This window comes from Pyxicephalus adspersus, chromosome 1 (assembly GCF_032062135.1).
Source record: "Pyxicephalus adspersus chromosome 1, UCB_Pads_2.0, whole genome shotgun sequence".
NCBI classification, from domain to species: Eukaryota; Metazoa; Chordata; class Amphibia; order Anura; family Pyxicephalidae; genus Pyxicephalus; species Pyxicephalus adspersus.
The window spans coordinates 91136752-91157373 of record NC_092858.1 but is presented as its reverse complement, the minus strand read 5'-3'; the positions used below and the strand labels follow the sequence as shown (position 1 = coordinate 91157373).

Below are 20622 nucleotides of genomic sequence, written 5' to 3'. Positions count from 1 at the left end.
CAAGGTGTCACAAATGTATCACCAGGTGTGCATTTTTGAGGCAAAAGATGAAGATATAAAATCAGGCCCTTTCTTTACTTTAAATCATTACCTAAACCATTTAAAATAAATGTTTATAGTTTGAATGCATTTTCATTATGTTTGTGTGTTCAAAATTGAAAAAGGTATTCTTGTACTGTGTTTTTAATATAAATACCTAAAATTTACCTCCTTAAGCATAGATCATCAGCAAATGTTCCATTCACACATTCAACATTCACTTGTACATACAGCCTATGTTTATTTTAAGGTCTTGTACTTAAGGACTTTAGTATGTTTTAGAGTCATGTGTACAGTAAACGCTTACAAATGCATTGTTAAAGCATTCTTTAAATTTGGAGTACCTTTGTTGAAGTACTCCAGTTTTGAATAGGGAACCAGGTGATAATATTCATGCTAGCCGACACCCAAAAAAAGGAAATTTTTACTCTTCAGGATAGAAGACTTTGGAGTCTGGGCTTTATGTAAGCACACATTTAGGTAAGTATTTTGGGCATTTGGAACTTTTGGTAAAGGCTAAGATCTAGGTTTACTTTTTCAACTCTAGATGCAACATTCACATTGTAACACCACCCACATTACGATGTGTGATACCACACCAACAAAAGTTAGTTTGGTCCATATTGGCAACCAAATGCAGGCACAATTTTTGTGAGTTTTTCTGACATGGCCCAGGATCCCTTGTAGTGCAATGAGCCACACTCAAATCCATAACACAGTATTCATTAACCACTGCTGCTATTCATAAATGCTGCACTGAAAAGGTGAACTGTATAATTAGTATCACTTAGGACATCACCTAGCTTGATCTACTTACATCAATTCCAGCTTCACCAGGAGGACCATCTGGTCCAGGGGGTCCTGGTTCTCCTTTTGCACCCTGAAAGAAAAAAAAGACAAGGATCAACTAATATGCAGAATATTTAAAACAAAAATGTACTGTTGTACCACATTCTATAGTCTTTTAGTGTGGCTATATATGCTGGTAACTAAGGTTTAGAAATATTTTTGCTGTTACAATATTATTATAAGTCTACACTGAGTAGAAAAATAATTACAAAACATAGGATCAGAGGTTTTAAGGAGTATCAAAATATTGAATAATTTAGGAACAGAAGCATAAGACACATGAAAAAAAAAACAACAAAAACTGCACTGCATTAGATTTGTACAACAATGTTAATATCAAATCCACTCATCTAACAAGGTTAAGTTAGTTAATTTTATATTGTTTTAAGGAAACAACCCTTGAAACTACAGTCTCTCTTCAGATTAGGTAGCATCAACAAGTAGAAAAAGCCATGGATGCATGAACATATGTTAGTCCAAACAATCAATATACACCCACAGTAAAAAAACAATACCCATGCTTGCAATGTGTAATTAGTATAATCTGTATTTCCAGTTTTTTATATTTGGCTGATATTGACTGATAACCTCATCAACTCAACCCCCCTCCCATCCTTATATCTATCTATATAGCAAACCATCAGAAATGGTTCATTTACACGAACTGTGATTTGTCATTTAGCTTCAATACTGGCGGAAACATCAGCTTTTTCTCAACGTTATTCCCGAATTTTTCTGGCAGTAGTGGGATGTTTACACTGATGTTTAAATGTCAACTACAAGGGGGAGTGACATTTACAGAATGCTGTACCTCAAAGTTGCTTAAAATCACCCAAAAATATTGACATATTTTAAAGGAATTTATTGCAAAAACGTGGAAAAAATGTCCGCCTGTAGTTCATAGGAACATTAGAGAAAGTTACACAAATAATTGTATCAACATTGGTGTAACAGTTGTTTTTAGCATCACCGTTTCTGAGTGCAAGAAATTTGTTGCATGCAGTGTTCAGTGGTGGACATCCAATAAACATTCAATGACCATCTCTAAAATGTGTTAACATTTTTTGGGCATTTTTCAGTATCTTTGAGGTACAGCAGGCAGGAAATGTTATATCCCCTTATATCCAATATTAATGCAGTGGTGTTAATGTTGAATAGCCACTAGATAAAAGGCAGATAAAAGCTGGGATAACACTGAGAAAATGTTGATGTTTCTGCCAACTAACCTGGGTGATCCAACAAACTTGTAATGGATTTCCTAAAGTCATTAGCTATTGTTTAGCAACTGTTTTCCATCCTGGACCAGAACCATTCCAGGTTTTTTGGATCACCCAGGTTGAAAGTGTATCCTCTCCAGCCTGGGAGGGCCTAAAATAAATCAGGTCCAATGTCACAGCTGAATGGCAAGTTTACTCGGGCATAGGCAATGGCTTCTCAGTGGTTAAATCTCTAAAAATTGTCAGCTCACACATTATGAATTATCCTAAAGGCAGAGAGTAATTGCTGGGCTACTGCTTCAAAAAAACAGTTGCTCCAGTCATATAATAAGTTTTTTTTTGTTAAACAAAGATTTTAAATACAATATACTCTCCATTTTTCACTCTCCTGTTAAAAAAATATAATTATTAAGAAATGAAGGACAGTATTATAGTTAAATTCATATCCAGACTACATTTTTAACAAATGATTGAACATTAAAAATAAAAGAATTCTCAGGTGTGACAAATAAATTATTATGAACAGACAGAATTTAATGAATGCTTTTCTTTTTTGTGTACTAAAGGATTAAAACCTTAATTGGTACTCACCGCAGGACCAATTCCTGGAGGCCCTCTGTCACCCTGTAGAAACAGAAAAAGAGTTCAATTAACAAATGATCTACTAATTCATCCTGATGGTTCTCACAGGAAAAAAAGAACAACATTCATCCAAAACTGGATGAAAACTTTCTGTGAAACGATGAATTAAAATTCCAACAATACTTTTTAAACTCACATCTGTACATGAAATGTACAAAGTCTCATTCACATTTCCTAATGTTCTATGTCTAAATCAATAGTTATTTTGCTAAAATGGTTATTTCAGTCTATCAAAGCAACATTTTGCAAAGGAAACACATGATTATTTTTCAGCAGCTGTTGTAAATTAATGTCAACATTAGAAAGATCTGTCAGTTTGATGCTACAATAAAAGATTGGTTTACCTTTGGGATTACCAGTTTGTTAAATCTGAGCGTTATTAGCATAAATAATTTCTATTTATACTTGTTTGTTCTCGCCCACCATGTGTCAGGGTGGTGGCATGGATTTATAAACAATACCTATCACGTAAATAATATACCCTATTACTCTGAGATTAAAGGAAATAAATTAATTAAAGTCATCTAAATCTCATTAGCTGAAAAAGAGGAACCATCTGTGCCATCAAAGCATGTATTTTTGTCCTACGTATTTCAATTATTACACTGTAAGGGGCCTTTTGAAAAAAAGAATGCATTGTTTTAAAAATGTGTATGGTAGCAAGATGTATTAGCTTTTGTTTCCTGGATGTTTTAAATTTAATGAATATCTAATCTAATGAATTTATTATTTGATGGTAGGGATAAGAGGTGGAAAACTGTATTAATTCCCAGCTTTTCACCTCTCTAGCATAGGATTTTGAAACCCAAGTGTCCCTGATGTGTCATCAGTATATTGTAATAAAGCTTATATGGTGACTGATGTAATAGTAATGGGATATATGACATTTTATACCTGTCTATACTACCATCAGCACTATGGGTGGATCATTTTGCCCATACAGGACCAAAGAACAAGTTTACTGGAAATATAGTCTACAAAGTCCTAAGGACTCTGCAGGTAACAGCTGTAATATGAGATGAACTGCATGCTCATTCATATCCTAAAATACTGGGTATTTCTTTAGGCTCAGGGCATTGGATGGAGCAGCAAGGCAGTAAAGTGAAACAGTCATATGGGGCGTATCATGGGAGAACCTGGGTGGTTCAGCAATCCAGGAATCAATCTGGTGCAGGATTGAAAACATTTGCCAACTAATAGCAAATGATTTTTAATCTAGGTTTTCTGGGTCACCCAGGTTCTCCTATTATAGTCAGTTTTCTTAGATCAGGGCCATGATGACAAGGTTAAGGGGGAATCAAGCAGATCTGTTGCTTTGCAGGCAAATATGAGTACTTTTGAGTGTTTTTATTGACTTTTCTGGCAAAAGTAAATAGGTGTACATGGGCACCAAATGAATGGGAAAATTACATAAAGCATTTTTGATTTTCAAATAAAAAATATTTGCATGTAACTGATCACATAAGAGCGAACTGGAAATCAATATTAGACCATCTAATTATTGTTTGCAATTTTTTTCTTTTCAGGAATAAATGCATTGGACCTTATGTTACAACCAAATTTCCATTACTACAGGTGTATGAGTAAAACATGTTTACAGTTTTAAGGATTTCATCAAGTTATATTAGCTTTTACAATATTTCTGCTGATATGAATTGGCAAACTGTTTAAGTATAAACTTTCTTACTATTACGGTTCTTACTATTTGCGGAATTACACAATACTTATTTGGAGAAAGCTGTCAGAGGTCTTGATCTATAATATAATTAGGACCAAGCTAAAGGTGAACATCCAAACCAGCGTAATGGGAATACTCAATAGCAGTAACCATTTAAGCAGTATTTTCTGGTTTAGCTGCATATTGCAACAGCTATTTTTATAAATAACAAAATGTCTGTTTCTTGGACATTCTACATTCCCACCTTTAGTGTGGTATGAGGCTACAAAATATTCTGCAAAGTAACATCACTGATGGAAAATGGTTTTAATTGAAACTTGTCAAGAGAGAAAAAATGAGGCACCTAACATTTTCAGCAATGGCTGCCTGTGTGTCTCAGGGCAGACTGGGCAAACTGGGTGATTACTCACGGCCCCAACTGAAAAAATGTGAGGTGTGCAGAGAACTGGAATGCTGTGCATTTAGGGCCCCTATTTCATAAATGCCCAGGGACCCATTTTGTCTAAAATCATTCATGGTCTTTGGCTTCATAACTTTTTTGATTCAGTGACCCTGAACACGAACACAAGTTAAATCATAGTATTAATAGCACACATTTTTGCTCAGTTGGATTCACATGACAACCAGGTCACAATTTTTTTTTAGGAGATCTGAAATGGCAGCTCACTTTTTTTCTCAAAAAGTGTAATTCAAGGTATCAGAGCTTAGTGCCGAACTTCCAGACATACTCCACTTTGCATTACTTAAGCACGGGATCTAATTTACTTGTAACATAGTCCCCACCATAAATAAAAAAAGTACCGGGCAAATACTGTAGCTTTGCTATAAGTCTAGTTAATTTACTAGCACTAGGCAAATGTATGATGACTTTTATCACAACACATTTGGGGATTAGAAACTTTGCCTTTATCAGGGTTTGTTGTTAGCAATAGCACTCTGTGCCATTTATATTTAACAAGCTAGTTAAGCAGCAAGTTTTGTGACCCATGTTATTGCCGACATTAAGCCCTGATGAAGAGGGAGATGAATTGTGGATTCAGTTAAACACTGACTTGGAACTCTTTTCTCCTCCCTGGGACCCTGTGGGGTCCAGCACTTTATGAATGTTTAACATTTTAGTCCCAGCACCTCTAAAAATGCTGTGTTGTTTTAAGAATTGTTTAAATCTAACTGATGGGGAAACATCTTTGTACTAATATTTAGGCTTCTAAAAGTCAGAGACACCATGAAGCCTCTATTGGGTGTGTTTTGGATTTTTTTTTACAAGAAGAGTTTCTTTTATTAATAAATGCAGATAAAAGACTTGTTAGGTATTATTAAGAGGCAATACAATAATGCCAGAATGTAAGGCAGTTCTCCCAGTATGCATGAGGATTTTTGTGTGAACTAAAGTGCATTTACAAAGGAAGTTAGGTGGAGCAAAACTATTTTAGTTTAGTAATCTAATAAAATGCAAAAAAAAATTAAATCTTTTTCATGTGATTGAATGTTTGTGGCTTACACAGGTTCACATCACAAGTTTTCACTTTACTAAACCAGGCTGCTCATCTACTCATTTCATTTAACTAAGCACCTTAGTAAATGCTGCCTGCAGTGAGTAATTAACATATTCCACCATTTATGCAGTAAGATGGGGGTGTTCTCAAATGATTTTTTTTGGAGGGAGCACATTGAAAAATGAAAATAATGCCTTACAATTATGATTGTGAAAACAGAGTATTAGCACTGTTGAAAGAACATAGGATATTGCTTATAAAAATTTATTTTAAGTTTAGTGCACACTTAAATATGGCATAACTCATTTTGTCTGCATTTTCAAGAAAAAAAACTACTTTGAAAGCATTTTAGGAAGCATCAGGAAAATAAAAAGCAATGTCAGGTGAATTTAAATGGCACAAACTGAATATATTAGGCTGAGAACTAAACTATGAACTTATTTAAAGCACAGAATCATTTAATTTATAGATTAACCCCTGAAATCTGCTGGTAATCATTTGGTTGTCTAGTTTTCATGCACATGCATTTAAAACATTATTCTGTTATCTTCATTTTAGAGCCACACACACACAGTAAATTTTGGGAACATTGTATGTATGTATGTATATTTGTGTGTGTGTATATATATATATATATATAATTATGTGTAAATATATATCTATATATATATATATATATATATATATATATATATACATATATATATATTTATACCAATACTACCAAAATATTGAGAGCCTTGAATCAAAATAGTAACAAATATGAAATTGTTTGGTCACTTCAATTATGCATAATTTAACAAAATTTTTATATACTGTTAGTAGGCTACTAATGTTGTTCAGTAAACAGAGCAAGTACAACAGGCTTTTTGTACTTCAGTTGGGTGAAATGCAAGTCAAAGGGAGGTCACCTGCAGATCAAATGAACTGTCAATCAATTATGCTCTAAAAAATGTCTGAAATTGATCTCAGAGTGATGCTAGCAAAACAAGCTCAAATTTGATACAGGCCATACTGTGTTAAAGTGTTATTAGTCTTTGTGTGACTAATAATTATTTACCAAATCCAGTTACTATTTGATGCAGAGGCCTCAAAAAATAAACAAAAACTTTCTTCACTTTCCCTGACTGAGCCCTTCCTGACTTCACTACCTATTTGTGTCACACACGTTCCCCTTCCCAGACACTGTAGATCACAGTGGGAGGTTTCAGTAGCAGAGGCAGTGCTGTCAATGCAAAAAGCAGTGGGCAGGACCAGGTGTGACCAGCGGCTGATTGACAAGCTACAGGCTAGTAAATCAACTGTGACAATACTGATAGCCAGGACCCTTGCAACATCATCCCAGTTCACTTTAGTGCAGGGAGGCACGGCATACATGAAAGTGACAGCTTTGACCTGAATTCAGGAGAAGTGTAGTATCATTGACACACCATTGCAGGAAGCTGCATCACTTGCAGATGTTACATTTTTTTGTGGACTTTACAGATGCAATAAAAAAAAAACCTAAGTGAATTGCATGTAATAGTATTTCTAAAATCCAAGTAAGATCAAAAGTTACTCTTGCAGTGGCATTCCACTCATATTGCAAGGGTAAATGTTTAGATCAGAGAGGAACATAAACAATAGTTTTACTAACCTTATCCCTTATCTGACTTTAAAAACCATTGATCAGGCTGTCTACTGATTAAGGATACCAGGATGGCATGAGATCTGAAGAGGTACTTATTTCTTCAGATTACAGAATTTGACAACCAGATGCAATCATTTCTGCAGTGGTGGACCAAAAAAATTGATATCTACCATTTAATAATTTAAAGAGATTCTCAGTTTGCTCTTCATTTTTTTCTATAGGATTATATATAGCAATATGTAGATTGGTCACTAGAGGGAGCTCTGTATATTACTGTAATAGTGCTACAGTTCTTACTGAGATAGGAAAACACCTGAAAATACTAAATACGCTCATGAATACTTTTACCATTAGCGAGAAGCCAGTGTTACTTTAAAACCAGTAAACTAATTTAAATAATATATTTATTATTACAATTATTAAACTTTAATTATTAAACTAGCTCTGCAATATTAGGAATTGCAAATGACAAACCTATATATTGGATATATTTGTAGAAGTAGAAACAGTGACACAGGAGAAAATGCTTGCAATCTGCGAGGTGATGGAAAGTAGTACACAATAGAAGGGGTAAAGGGAAAGGTGGCTAACTAGCAATGGGTAAAACACAAATTAAAGATTTAGAACAGGTTTTAGGGTCTTTTTTTAAAGTGTACAATGTATACACAAACCTAATAGAGTTAGGAAGGGGGTTTCAGAGAGTGGGGGCAGCTCTAGAGAAGTCTTATAGCTGTGCATGGGAGGAAGTTATAAGTGAGGAAGTCATTAGTAGATCATTAGAGCAGCCGTGAGGACAGCTATGGGGGTATTTGTGTATCAGGTCAGGAATTTATGTTGAACACAAGCTGTGGAGAGATTTAAAAGCAAAGCACAGTAGCTTGAATTTGATTAAAAGGTGAAATGAAAGCCAGTGTAGAGAACTGCAAAGTGAGGCAGAGGTGGGAACGATGGATGAGTCTGGCTGCAGCATTCATAATAGATTGTAGAGGAGAGATTCAGGTTGGTGGGATACCAGAGAGGAGGATGTTACAGTAGTCCAGACAAGTGTTGATAAGATCGTGTACGAGGTTAGGCAAGTGGAATTGACAGGACTTATAGATGTTCTAAATGTGTGAAGGGGTGAGGGAGAGGGCAAAATCAAAGGTAACACCAAGACACTGTGCCTGTGGGGTGGGCCAAATAACTGTGTAAAATTGTTAAAATGATGTCATGCTTTAAGAAACCTGTCATCATCAATGAACAGTATCATTTATCCAGGACAGAAAGAGCATGGGCAGGTACAGTTGTGTGTCCTCTGCATACAGATGGTACTGTTAGCCAAAGGAGAATATCAGCAAAGTAAGTAGGTGTACAAAGAAAAGAGACCTGATCAAAGGACTGACCTTTGGGGAACACCAACAGGGAGGAGAGTGGGACCGAAAGCGTCACTGAAACTTGAAAGGAGCAATCATATAAACAGCAAATGAACCAACAGAGAACAGTGTAACTGATACCAAGAGTTCTGGATCCAGAGTTGAAGATCAACAGTGTCAAATACAGAGGAAAGATCTAGGTCAGGGGTGTCAAACTCTGGCCCGGCACGTCCTTTTTTTGCCCTCCAAAATAAATTTTAATATGAGTTGCAGCTGGCCAACAGCAGCTGCTGCTGTTCTATAGACGCAAGTACAATGCCGCTACTACAATTTCCGACATCACTCATGTCTCTAGACCAGCGGCCTCTCTGCCTATGCGTGGCCCCGCATTTTATAGACAGATGTGATGCCGGAAAATTGTAGTAGCGGTATCACTCATGTCTATTGAACAATAGCCTATGCGTGGAGCCTGCAGAGTTTATACTGATGGGTAAGCTCAAAAATCAGGATTTATTACGATTATTATTATCAGGAATTATCATGGAGCTATTGCTTTAATAATTGTTTTACTGTGCCAGAAAATGCAATGTGAAACCAAATGAATGCAGCAACTCATTTGGTTTCACATTGCATTCTCTGGCAAAGTAAAACAATCTCAATAAGAAACAAGAACACATGAGAGGAGCATGCAGTAATATGCAGTGGATTGATCTAAACAATTTATATCAATCCACTGCATATTACTGCATGCTCTTCTCATGTGTTCTTGTTTCTTTACCATTGAGATTAATTGTTTTTGCAATAAATTTCAAATTTGGCCCGCGACTTGGTCTAAGTTTTTAATTTCGGCCCTCTGTGTATTTGAGTTTGACACCCCTGATCTAGGTCAAGGAGGGGAGAAAAACTGCCTTTTGAATTTGCTCTGAGAAGTTTTTTGGCCACATTTGTAAGCTGTTTTATTGGAACGGTCAGGTTGAAACCCAGGGAGTTGTAGTTCAGATAGTCAGGTTGGCTTTTGTAAACATGGCAAAGTTTGAAAACATATGGAAGAAAGGATATTGCACGGTAGCTAAAAAGTAGGGAGGGGTCTAGGGAGGTTCTTTTTTAGAATTGGCATGCTTGAAGCCTCAGGGGAAGATACCAGTGGAGAAAGAAAGGCTAAACAGTTTAGTCTGTGCAGGTGACAGAGTAGAGGAGTGGGCACAGAGTATATTGGATATGATTGGGTTGAGTGGACACGTAGTAGATGAAGATGATCAGAGAAAAGAGGTAATTTAACCTAGATTTAAGCTACGTACACACTTCCAATTATTATCGTCGGAAAACGAACGACGAACGTTCCTGCACGATATATATGAACGATCGTATAGCACCGATACTGCACATAGAGGTAACGACGCGATCGTTCGTAGATATTGTACACACAATAGATACGATCGTTTAAGCGATAGAGGAACTATGTGCACGACAGGAAAGTGAACGGACGTTCGTTCATCACGCATGCTCTGAACATGGACGATCAACGAACGACCGTACACACGAACGATGTTCAACGATCGTCGTCCAATCCGATCCGCCGGTCCGGTCGTTCGTTTCCAGCGACTTTCCTCGTTCGTCTGCGTCGTTGGTTACTTTTTTACGAACGATTTTTTGCCCAATCGATCGTTCGATTGGAACGATAAAAATTGGAAGTGTGTACGCACCTTAACAGGGCTCAAAGAGGTTATGGAGGATTTAAAAGTGGATGGAGTTGGAGTGCTGCTACAAACCAGGTAGAGTCTGCCTCATGTACTGGCAGATGAATATTTATTATAATCTAGCTCCTTCCTTTCCATTCTTACTGTCTCTAACCATCCTTTTTATTCATAGGATTTCAATTGTTTCAATCATGGATAATCAGCTTTATATGTGGGTCTTACCTAGAGTAGTCTACACATGTAAATGTAGTCTGCATAGGAATGCCTACTATTCCAAACTGACATCCACCCACCATAGTGGATATTTTAAAACACCTCCCAAAACCTGCCCAATATTTACATCAGGGTGGTAATCACAGATAATATAGACCTGTGGTTTGGGACAACAGAGATTAGGTTAGTGATTGTGAATAATGTAGCTTAATCCAAGTTTTTCCTGAACAATTATCTAAGCTTGCCTCATTTCCATTGTGACTTCTACCCCTTACCAGAACAAATGAATAACAATTGTAAAAATGAGCTAAAATCACTTAAATTGATAAGTGAATTTAGTTTCATTTTTCAACTGTCATTCATTTGTTCTGGTAAGGGGTAGAAGTCACCCTTAGTATGTGTCTTGTTGTGGATAGATTCGGGAAGTTCTAGAGCCCTTTTTAGGTTGTTATTTGTGCATTTGTACCTTTTATCCTGGTGAGCATTGCCACCTGGACATAATATAAGGAAAAAGGTAAATAAGGGGACATTTGTTTTAATTACAACTTTCTAAGAGAGGATTTACATTCTTTTAGAAAGATTTTCAGACCCATATTTGAAACTACTGAAAATTACTTATGACATTTACTTTTTAAATTTATATTGCTATTTACTGGGTTTACATATTTAGGTTTAGGCACAAGGTTTATAGGTTAGGCTTAGTAGTTCATGTTTAGGGTTAGGTTAGGTTCAAGGGTGGCTTAATGATGTTTTAGATTATGTATTGGTTAGGTTCATGCAATAAGTTCATTTAAAAATTGTTGGTTAGCATAAAGTTATGTGTATATTACTAAGTTTAATATTATTTGTTCAATAAACATATTGTTGTGATAATCGACTTTTTAGGAGTCAAGTTTCTAAATTGGACTGGTGTAGAAAGGATCTGCAATGAAAATAATACTTTTAATAAAGTCAAATGTGTGCATTTTATTCAATCTATGTTGACAAGGTTTAAATTACACTTACACATAAAATGCTATAATCCTAAAACACATATATTATGTTTAAAAATGAGTAATACTGATGTGGTAAAAAGCCTGAACATCAATCATGGCCTGTGCAATGAAAGAGTAAGTGTAAGGGATATAATGGCTTATTATGCTATAAGATTCTTTAGTAAAATGTTGAAAGACTGAGTCTTATTAAGAGTGGACTATGCCATGTAAAGAAGTTCTGCTGAGAAGTGATACTGTATAAAGTCGCCATCTAGTGTCATTTTAGCAGAAGTGCCCAAACTTTCAGTCTGGTACACACAGAGCCTCTTTGTTTCTGGATTGTGTACTCACATCTATGCCATCTGATCCTGGGATCCCTGGTGGGCCTGGTGGACCGGGAGGCCCTGCTGGACCTGGAGGACCTCTCTAAAAAATAAAATAAAAAGAAACAGATAAACACATTATATAAATTATTTGTAAACCAAAGGTTACCTTTATTTATAGGAAGCATAATAAACTAATCAGTGAGCATATTAATTCATGTTAAATTGTCTATTTAATAAAAATAGAAATATAATAAGTTAAAATAATTGCTTGTAAACAAGAAGAAACAATAATGCAGCAATATACAAACGTATATAGACTATAGATATCATCTGGAAATTAGAACAAAGTGAAAATGTCATGAATATATATAATCTTCTCTCTCTGTGATAGTGGCATTTGTAAATTTAGGACCAGCATACAAAGTGTATATTGATTGCTTCCAATCATAATTCAGCTTTGGGTAAACTGATGCTGAGCAGATGAAAGGTAAAATGTAATTGGCTGTTTTGTGCGTGCACTGTAGTTTGTGTTGGCGTATTACAGAAGTTTGTGGCCGACTACTTATGAAAACAGGTTACATTTTTGCAGAACGGTTGTATTTCCCTACTTAAATACTTTAATTTATAAAAATCTAGTGCTGAAAGAGATACATTCTAAGTAAAGATGTTATAAAAAGAACTGCATTGGATATGTGGCTATAATAAATACTTAACATACCTAAAGGTTTATTGGGTTTATGAATAGCTAAAATCCCCAAAAATGCTAAAATAGCAACAAAATAGATAATAAAAAAGAGAAATAATAACGTGTTGCTTCCGCACGTAAGAAAGACACTTGACAGGACAAAGCAGGCCATAAGTCCTTTCAATTAGATCAGGGGATAAACCACGATTAATATTATTATTGTTATTATTATTATTATTATTATTATTATTAATAATAATAATAAACAGGATTTATATAGAGCCAACATATTACGCAGCGCTGTACATTAAATAGGGGTTGCAAATGACAGACGAATAAAGACAGTGACACAAAGAGCTTACAATCTAGAAGGTGGGGGCAGTAACACAATAGGATCCACAATGCTTTTAGGATCCAAATGTTTCTTAATCAGCTAATAGCATCCTTATGTATGGAAAAATGAAGGCAAAAGACAACTCAAACAATGAAACCTGTGCATACAATAGCATCAAGGCCCATTTGTTACTCCTGGGTTCTAATGATACCACAGACTTTGAGGTGTCTTCCCATCTTTGTAAAGTATTCTCACCAAAATCTTTGAAATAGACAGCTAAATATGTTTCCTAATAAGAAGGTTCCAAAGCGTGCTTGTTATCATAATGTACAAAGCCCAAAGTCATGTCACGAACTGTCACTCAGAAGAGCTCAATGTTCTATAGTATAAGGACAATGTTTTGATGGAAGCCAGTTACTTACCAGTATGTTTTTAGGCAAAAACTGAAGTGCCTTGAGGAAACCTATTCAATCATGGGGGGAACACACAAGCTCCATGGAGATAGTCATGGCCAATATTCATATATGGGACTCTAATGCTGCAAGGCCTATGTGCAAGCCACCATATTGTTATTCTGTGATAATTGTAAGGAAGGTAGCCTTCCATCTGCACTAGGATAAGTGTTACAGGTAATGATTTGTTGTGCACAGGTGTAGGATATACCATTATTACTTAAATCTATAGTAATGTTAATGACATAGTAATGCACTTCCCAACTTGCAATGACTTGTCATTAAATATTATATGCATAACCAATATCTTGTGTAAAAGGTGGGCCTGGTTTTAGATAAACCTCTGATAAGCCATTTCATAGAAGGAAATAGTGGGCATTACATGGTTTTGAGTTATAAATGCTAAAGTGTAAATGGATGGTACTGTGTAAAAATAGAAAGTCACTAGCAATGAAATGATCCAAGCTTTGAAAAAACTTCTTCATATATATTTTTTAAAGGAAACAACTGCTATGTGAATCCTTGAAATTCAGCTAAATGGATAGATTCAGGATGATTCTTCATTACTTGTTTTTGCACACCCACAAAAATGTATAAACAAGGCAATGTTTGTCTGAAAAGCTAACAATTAACAGTATGGGGCCTTCTCTTCAGGATAGTGTAAAAAATGCCTAGGCAAGCCGCAGGCTATGCGTCCTTTCATTTGTTTGTGTTCGGGGGCACTGTGAGTGTGTGGGGAACAGGATCAGACTCCGGGCTCCTGAATGGCAAACTTTGTTCTCACATATGAATGTCAAATGTCTCAGGATTCTGCATTCCTCCAGCCTCCTGACCTACAGATACCTTTCCTCTCTGCTTCAAATATGTCTTTTGCATCATGACTGCAGACAAGAATTACCTTTACCTCTTTCACTGTGCTGGATTAAAGATTTTAACATTGGAAAAGAAGGTCATATTTAACACTTCTGATGAAAAAAGGGCATTTGGGCCTTTTTATGTGTCATACAGATTTTAGGGAACATAACACTACATTGTGAGTTATATTTTGTTGTCATTGTGTTTTTTATGAACAATATAATGGAATGAATAGAAGTTATTTGTAAAGACTGTGAGGTTTAGGGTTGAAAAATGTCCTAACATCATCGAGTTGCTCATAGCAATCACCCTCTATTTCTAAAGTGCAGAAATAAAAATGAAACAGAGTATCTGACTGGTTGCAATGGCCAACACAATATTTTCTTGATGCCACACTTTGATATATAGGCCCATACAAAGTTTCAAATTAATCCCCAGAAAACAGGTCACACTCTCCATGTCATATTTATAAGATTTTGGCATTTAGGAACACATTACAAATATATTTATTTTTATATATATATATATATATATATATATATATATATACACACACACACACACACATTTTTATATTTACATATTGCACTCTACAGGTTCATAAATTAAATAGCATAGTGTTAACATGCCATATAAACCAGAACCAACCAAAAGTTATTAATGACACATCACATTATCCCAGACTGGTTGCTATGAGTGGCCACCATTTTCCTACCTACAGTAAAAGCATCTACCTCTAATGATGGATATTAACTATGCACAGTTCTGTGATGTGAATTTTAAACAATATAAAGCTTATCCATGGTCCATTCATTCCTTGGGAACAAAGATTTCTACCCAGCTTAATGTGAGAAAAAGTAAGACACTGGCTTTGAGCAAACTCAAACCAGATTAGCCTGCTATAGTACATAATTCTAAATAGAACTGTCAAAATATAGGTACAAGAAAAAATGTATACATTAAAGTACATCTGAAGCCTAAAGTTTACTATTGACTTCTCGGAAACATCCACAAAATGATGAACCAAAAAAGTAAAAGAGACTTACAAACTGTGCCAGGGACAAGCAGATGAGCTGTAGGATCACAGAGAGCTGTAGGCTGGCCATGGTGCCAGGTCCTGGATGCCAGTGGACCTATAGGGAGGGGAGGGGGAAGCTGCACAGGGCTTGTGCAAAAATCCTGCTAGCAAGGCAAGAGCTCCAGCTAGCCCTGTGTTACCAGACCCCAAATTTAGGATGATGTGGGATGCAGCTCCCTGACACACTAAGACTGAGCTAAGGTTGAGGAAAGGAGGAGAGGCCTTGAATATGTAATAAGATGCCACTCATACAATCTGTGCCATTGGATGATGTAGCAGGCAGGAGCCAGCCTTCCACTGGCTATTTAAATAAGCATTCCAGGTATGACAAGTTGATTCCCACAGCCCTCTCCTGACTTCCTAATATAAACTGAATAATAATTTTATAATATATAAGAGCCAACAAAAAATGTACTGCAATCACATTTACATAAGGTTTCCAAAAAAATAATATAAACATATTAAATATTGGTCATCTTTATTCAGCAAATATATTATTCAAAATGTAGATCATGAATGTTAATACAATAAAGTAGACATTACGCAAGTAAGAAATGTTTTATTTTTTTATTTTTTTTATTTTTTATTTCTTGTTATTTTTAGAGACAAATTATAGTTTAATGCGGGCCATGTAAAATACCTTCTGCTAAGGTTTCAAGCAGCAATCAGCAGGAGTCAGGGAGTAGTGAATGGGCTGTTGTTCAGAGCAGACAGATATTCCTCTATCCATAACATGCTCTTTCCTTCATACTGCTCAAAGGTTTCCTGTTATAATAACACCAGCCTGCTTTCATAATAAGTCATATTGTAACTTTGTATTATAGAGAAGTGTGGCCAGGAGAAAAAAAATAACTAATCCTGTGTCTTGGAGGAGACCTTAACAGAACGTGGGGTTGAGCAAGGTCCTATAGAAAAAGCTTGTCTGAGTCTTGTGCTGTATGAGAAGGAGCAGTAGGGGGCAGTAACACACCCTGATAGAGCCAGTCACACTGCATTGCTGCATGTACTGTATAAGACAGACCTGTCATCTGCAGGGCAGAGGGCATTGTATGATTTAAAAAATGGGCACCCTATGACAAATATAAGGTGGACACAAAGAGATTGATGTTAGAGAGGTAATCTATATCATTTATTTTAATTTCATTATGCTCTACTTTAATCTGTAATATCTCGCATTTGTTCTTCAGTTTATATTAGTTTATATTTATTGTAATCCTGATGTGGCCTTGATCTATATATGTGTTGAACATTGATGACACAGCAGGGAACATTTCCTAACAGCTGCTTGACAATGAGCGGACTCCCTGTAGTTTACATTACCAACCCCACTCTGCCATTGTCAGTGTATACATCAGGGATTGATCCCATCAGCTGGCGGAAGTTAAGTAGCAACCTCCATTGCCAATGAGTTTTGCTGGTAATAGATGCACAGCAGTAACCAGGTAACTGACTGATATGAAAGAGATATTGATGGTTTATCATGATCCTACACCCATTGACTAGTGTAGGGCCAGCTTAAAGCAGAGTACACAGGATGTGAAGATGTTCTCCATGCATCCTCTTCATATGGCCGTGTGATCTGACATGACTCATGGTTTGTTTAATCACAACTGATAAATTTATCTGGCTTAATTACTGTTTGATAAAGGCAGATCTTAAAATTAGACTTATTACTTCTAGTTGTTAGTCCTAGCATTGGCAATTCCCTCTAGCGATGACCTTTATGTGTGCTTTTTCTGCTTGCCTTAGTGTTAGTAAATAGCAACTGGAAATCATTGGGACTGACAGGTAATAGTGGCTATTGGAAAAAAGAGAACACCTAGACACAAAGATCTACAGCTGAGCTGCAAAGATATATACACATTGTATAATTATAAATAATTTATACATATCTCTTTTAGCATCTATATGTAGGTAAGGGAAAATTTTAGGTAGTTTTGTTTGCTCCAGGTGACGTTTTTTTTTTTTTATTATTATAATAAAGAAATCAACCATGTATAAATCACAAAAGCGGGCACTTGTTGGTGAATTCACTGCTTTGGAAAAAATATCAATTCTGTATGTTCGATAATTGCTGTTTCAATCAGAATCTTCTCAAACATTTAGCTTAGACTACATACACATACTAGATGATTGTTTCCCAAAATGAATGATTGTAATTAACTCAGATAAAAATCTAGAGTATGTACAGCAGTGCCCTGACGTCATTCCATAATCCATCCTGGCGGATCATTAAACGACTGAGCGGGGATCACCACTGTACTTTCCTATAGCAGAAAACACAGCTGGGTGACACTTAGTCATCCTCCCCCTTCCCTATGTGCAGTAACCTAGAGATTGATCAACTTTATGTATCAGATATAAATTCCAATTTGAATTTCAGTCAGTCACCCAGAACTGATACTAAATGATCTACTGTGCATTGATTTAGGTTTGTGTAGTACAGTCAGTGGTCAGCATTTACATCAGACTGTTTATTGCATTAAAAAAATCATTGAAAATAATGTTAATTCATATATGACTAGCAAAAGTCATAAAACTAAAAATCTAAAGGAAAATAGGCTATGGCAGCTATTTTGATACATAACACAAAAGGTCATCTATTTTGAAAGCTAATTTGTATCCAGGCTATGCAGGCTAATGTATTTCCATGTTCAAAACAAGTGGAAAAAAAAAAGCCATAGGCATTTTGGTGAAATTCATCCTCAAAGGTCACAACAGAGACATTGAGATCTTAGCTTTCTGTCCAGCTATTTTGAGAGAGAATTGCTTCATAGTACAGGTGGCTACAGAGGTGATGAATGGCTTGTTTCAAAGCCCCTTTACTGCTTGTTAGAAATATGTACCGGTAATTAGTTTATTGTCTACAATCTTAACACAGATACACTTTACAGGTAAAACATATATACAGCCTTAGGAACAGACAGAACCAAGTACAGATTGTACAATCTATATGTACAATCATATGTTTTATTGCAATTTATCTTAAGAAAAAGTAGGCAAAAAGTTGACAGAAGTTCACAGTAATAGCTGCTGAATGCCAAGCTGAGAAACTCAGTGCAAAGCTTTCTCCTGACCTGCTGGGCATTTCTGTGCTATGTACTGAAGCACATACCTTACAACAGTATTTCTCAACAGAATGAGGACGCTAAGAACAAACATAAATCAGTCAGTCTTTGCTGAACTATGGTCCCAGATGTTAATCTCAGCCAGGACACTTCTACATAATTCTGGGTGGGAAACACTGAACTATGGTATGGATAGCAGATTGTGAGCCCCTTTAAAGGACAGTTACTGACATGGACTATAAAGGACTGCATAATACATTGGTGCTATATAAATACAAAATAATAATACGTTTTGTAATATTTTGTACTAACCAACACCTTTCTATTCTGTTTTAAAATGTTACAGTAAATGAGTATTGCACGTTTAAAGTATTACCTTAAAGCAGAACTATCTTAAGGTTTTTTTCTTTGTTGCAAATGCATAACAGAAATCAAAGTACTTGCCCTGACTTTATTTTTATAATAGCACCAACATATTATGCAGCTCAATTGTAATTGTAATATGATGGAGGGATACAAACAATAAGAGGAGGTGAGGACCCTGCCCAAAAGAGCTCACAATCTAAGAAGTGGGGTAGGGAGAACACACTTGCTTTTCACTGTTTTTCTTCCTCAATGGCTGGCACCATTTTCGTTCAGAGATCATTGAGGGTCAGAATATATATTTGGGCTATGGTGCTGTTTCAGAAACGGCACAGTGAAACCCTATCCTTGAGCATTAATTCCCAAACGTCAAAAAATTGTCATCGGAAACAAAATTTAGTAATTGCTTCTGGCAAGAGTGGAATAAATTAGAGCTGTGCAGATAGCAGTGTTTCATGGAGAGGGAATATGTGAAAGCCATGCCACTATACCTTCCTCATTAGACAGCAGCTTGTCATGTTGGTCATTTGAAGATCTAAAAAGATGGATCACTGAAGGACATTGAAGGACAGCTGAACAAGATGATAGATTTTTGCCCTTAATGATCAGGAAACATTTTTCTCAATTGTGTACAGGTTGTGTACTCACCTCTCATATAGATTAGCCCTTTGCTGCCTCTGAGTATCTTGCCAGAATTCCAGCGTGATGAATTGATCATTGGGGGAAAGGTTATGAGGAAAGACGGGACAAAGCTCTGCTCTCTACAGCTGCATAATTATATTATTTTAACAATGCCTTCTTATAACAGGGCCACCCTCTTTCTTTTCCAAAACCACAGCATAAACCACGAATGATATGTATGTACCATGAGTGATGGTGTAAGGGTGAACAAAAAAAGAAAGGAGGGAAAAAAAGATAAATAAAGTGCTTGAATCTTTCCTTTAATCTCCATTCAGCCTGAGGTGACATGAATGGCAAAGGTTGATCATCCCAAATTTTAAAGGAACATGTTACACATTGGGCATTTCCTCAGGGAGATTTGGGGGGCTCCACATTACCTGTAACCCCCCCCCCAAAAAAAAACAACAGGTTTCTTTGTTGCATTTCACCAAGGGGAGGGCACACACAAAAAAATAACCTTTCGTTTTAAGTGCAAAGTCTACTTTATTTATGAACTCTTTTACTTTCCTGATTTTTATGTTGTTGTTAACAGTTGTTTATTTGTTGTTAATAGTTGGAAATATTTCCTCTGACATATTCCTGTTAATACCACTGTTATTCATCCCTCCCCTCAGGCACGTTGTCTTGGTGTCACTTTTGACTCTGCCCTCTTATTTACCCCCCATATTCAGAACATTTCCAGGTGCTGTCACTTTCACCTACGCAACATCTCCAAAATCTGCCCCTACCTGTCCCCTGAGACCACCAAACTCCTTGTACATGATCTTATCATCTACCGTCTGGGCTACTGTAACATCCTTCTCGCTGGTATTCCACTAACCCGACTCTCTCCCCTACAATCTATTATGAATGCTGCAGCCAGACTCATCCATCCTTCGCTCCGCTCCTCCTCCGCTGCATCTCTTTGTAGTTCTCTGCATTAGCTTCCATTTCACCTTAGAATCAAATTTAAGCTCCTGTGCTTTGCCTTCAAATCCCTACACAGTTATTGTC

General features: G+C 36.2%; 1 protein-coding gene across 1 annotated transcript in view; it reads right to left on the bottom strand.

Annotated features, from left to right (window-relative positions):
* The window catches only part of COL9A2 (collagen type IX alpha 2 chain), a 47562-nt gene extending 31859 nt beyond the window's left edge, over positions 1-15703 (bottom strand). The window contains exons 1-4 of the mRNA XM_072418798.1: positions 15486-15703; positions 12139-12213; positions 2697-2729; positions 857-919 (exon numbers count right to left, since the gene is read on the bottom strand). Of these exons, the coding sequence (XP_072274899.1) occupies positions 857-919; positions 2697-2729; positions 12139-12213; positions 15486-15545 (231 nt within the window). The 5' untranslated portion in view covers positions 15546-15703. The remainder of the gene's footprint in view (positions 1-856; positions 920-2696; positions 2730-12138; positions 12214-15485) is intronic.
* Positions 15704-20622: the final 4919 nt, after the last annotated feature.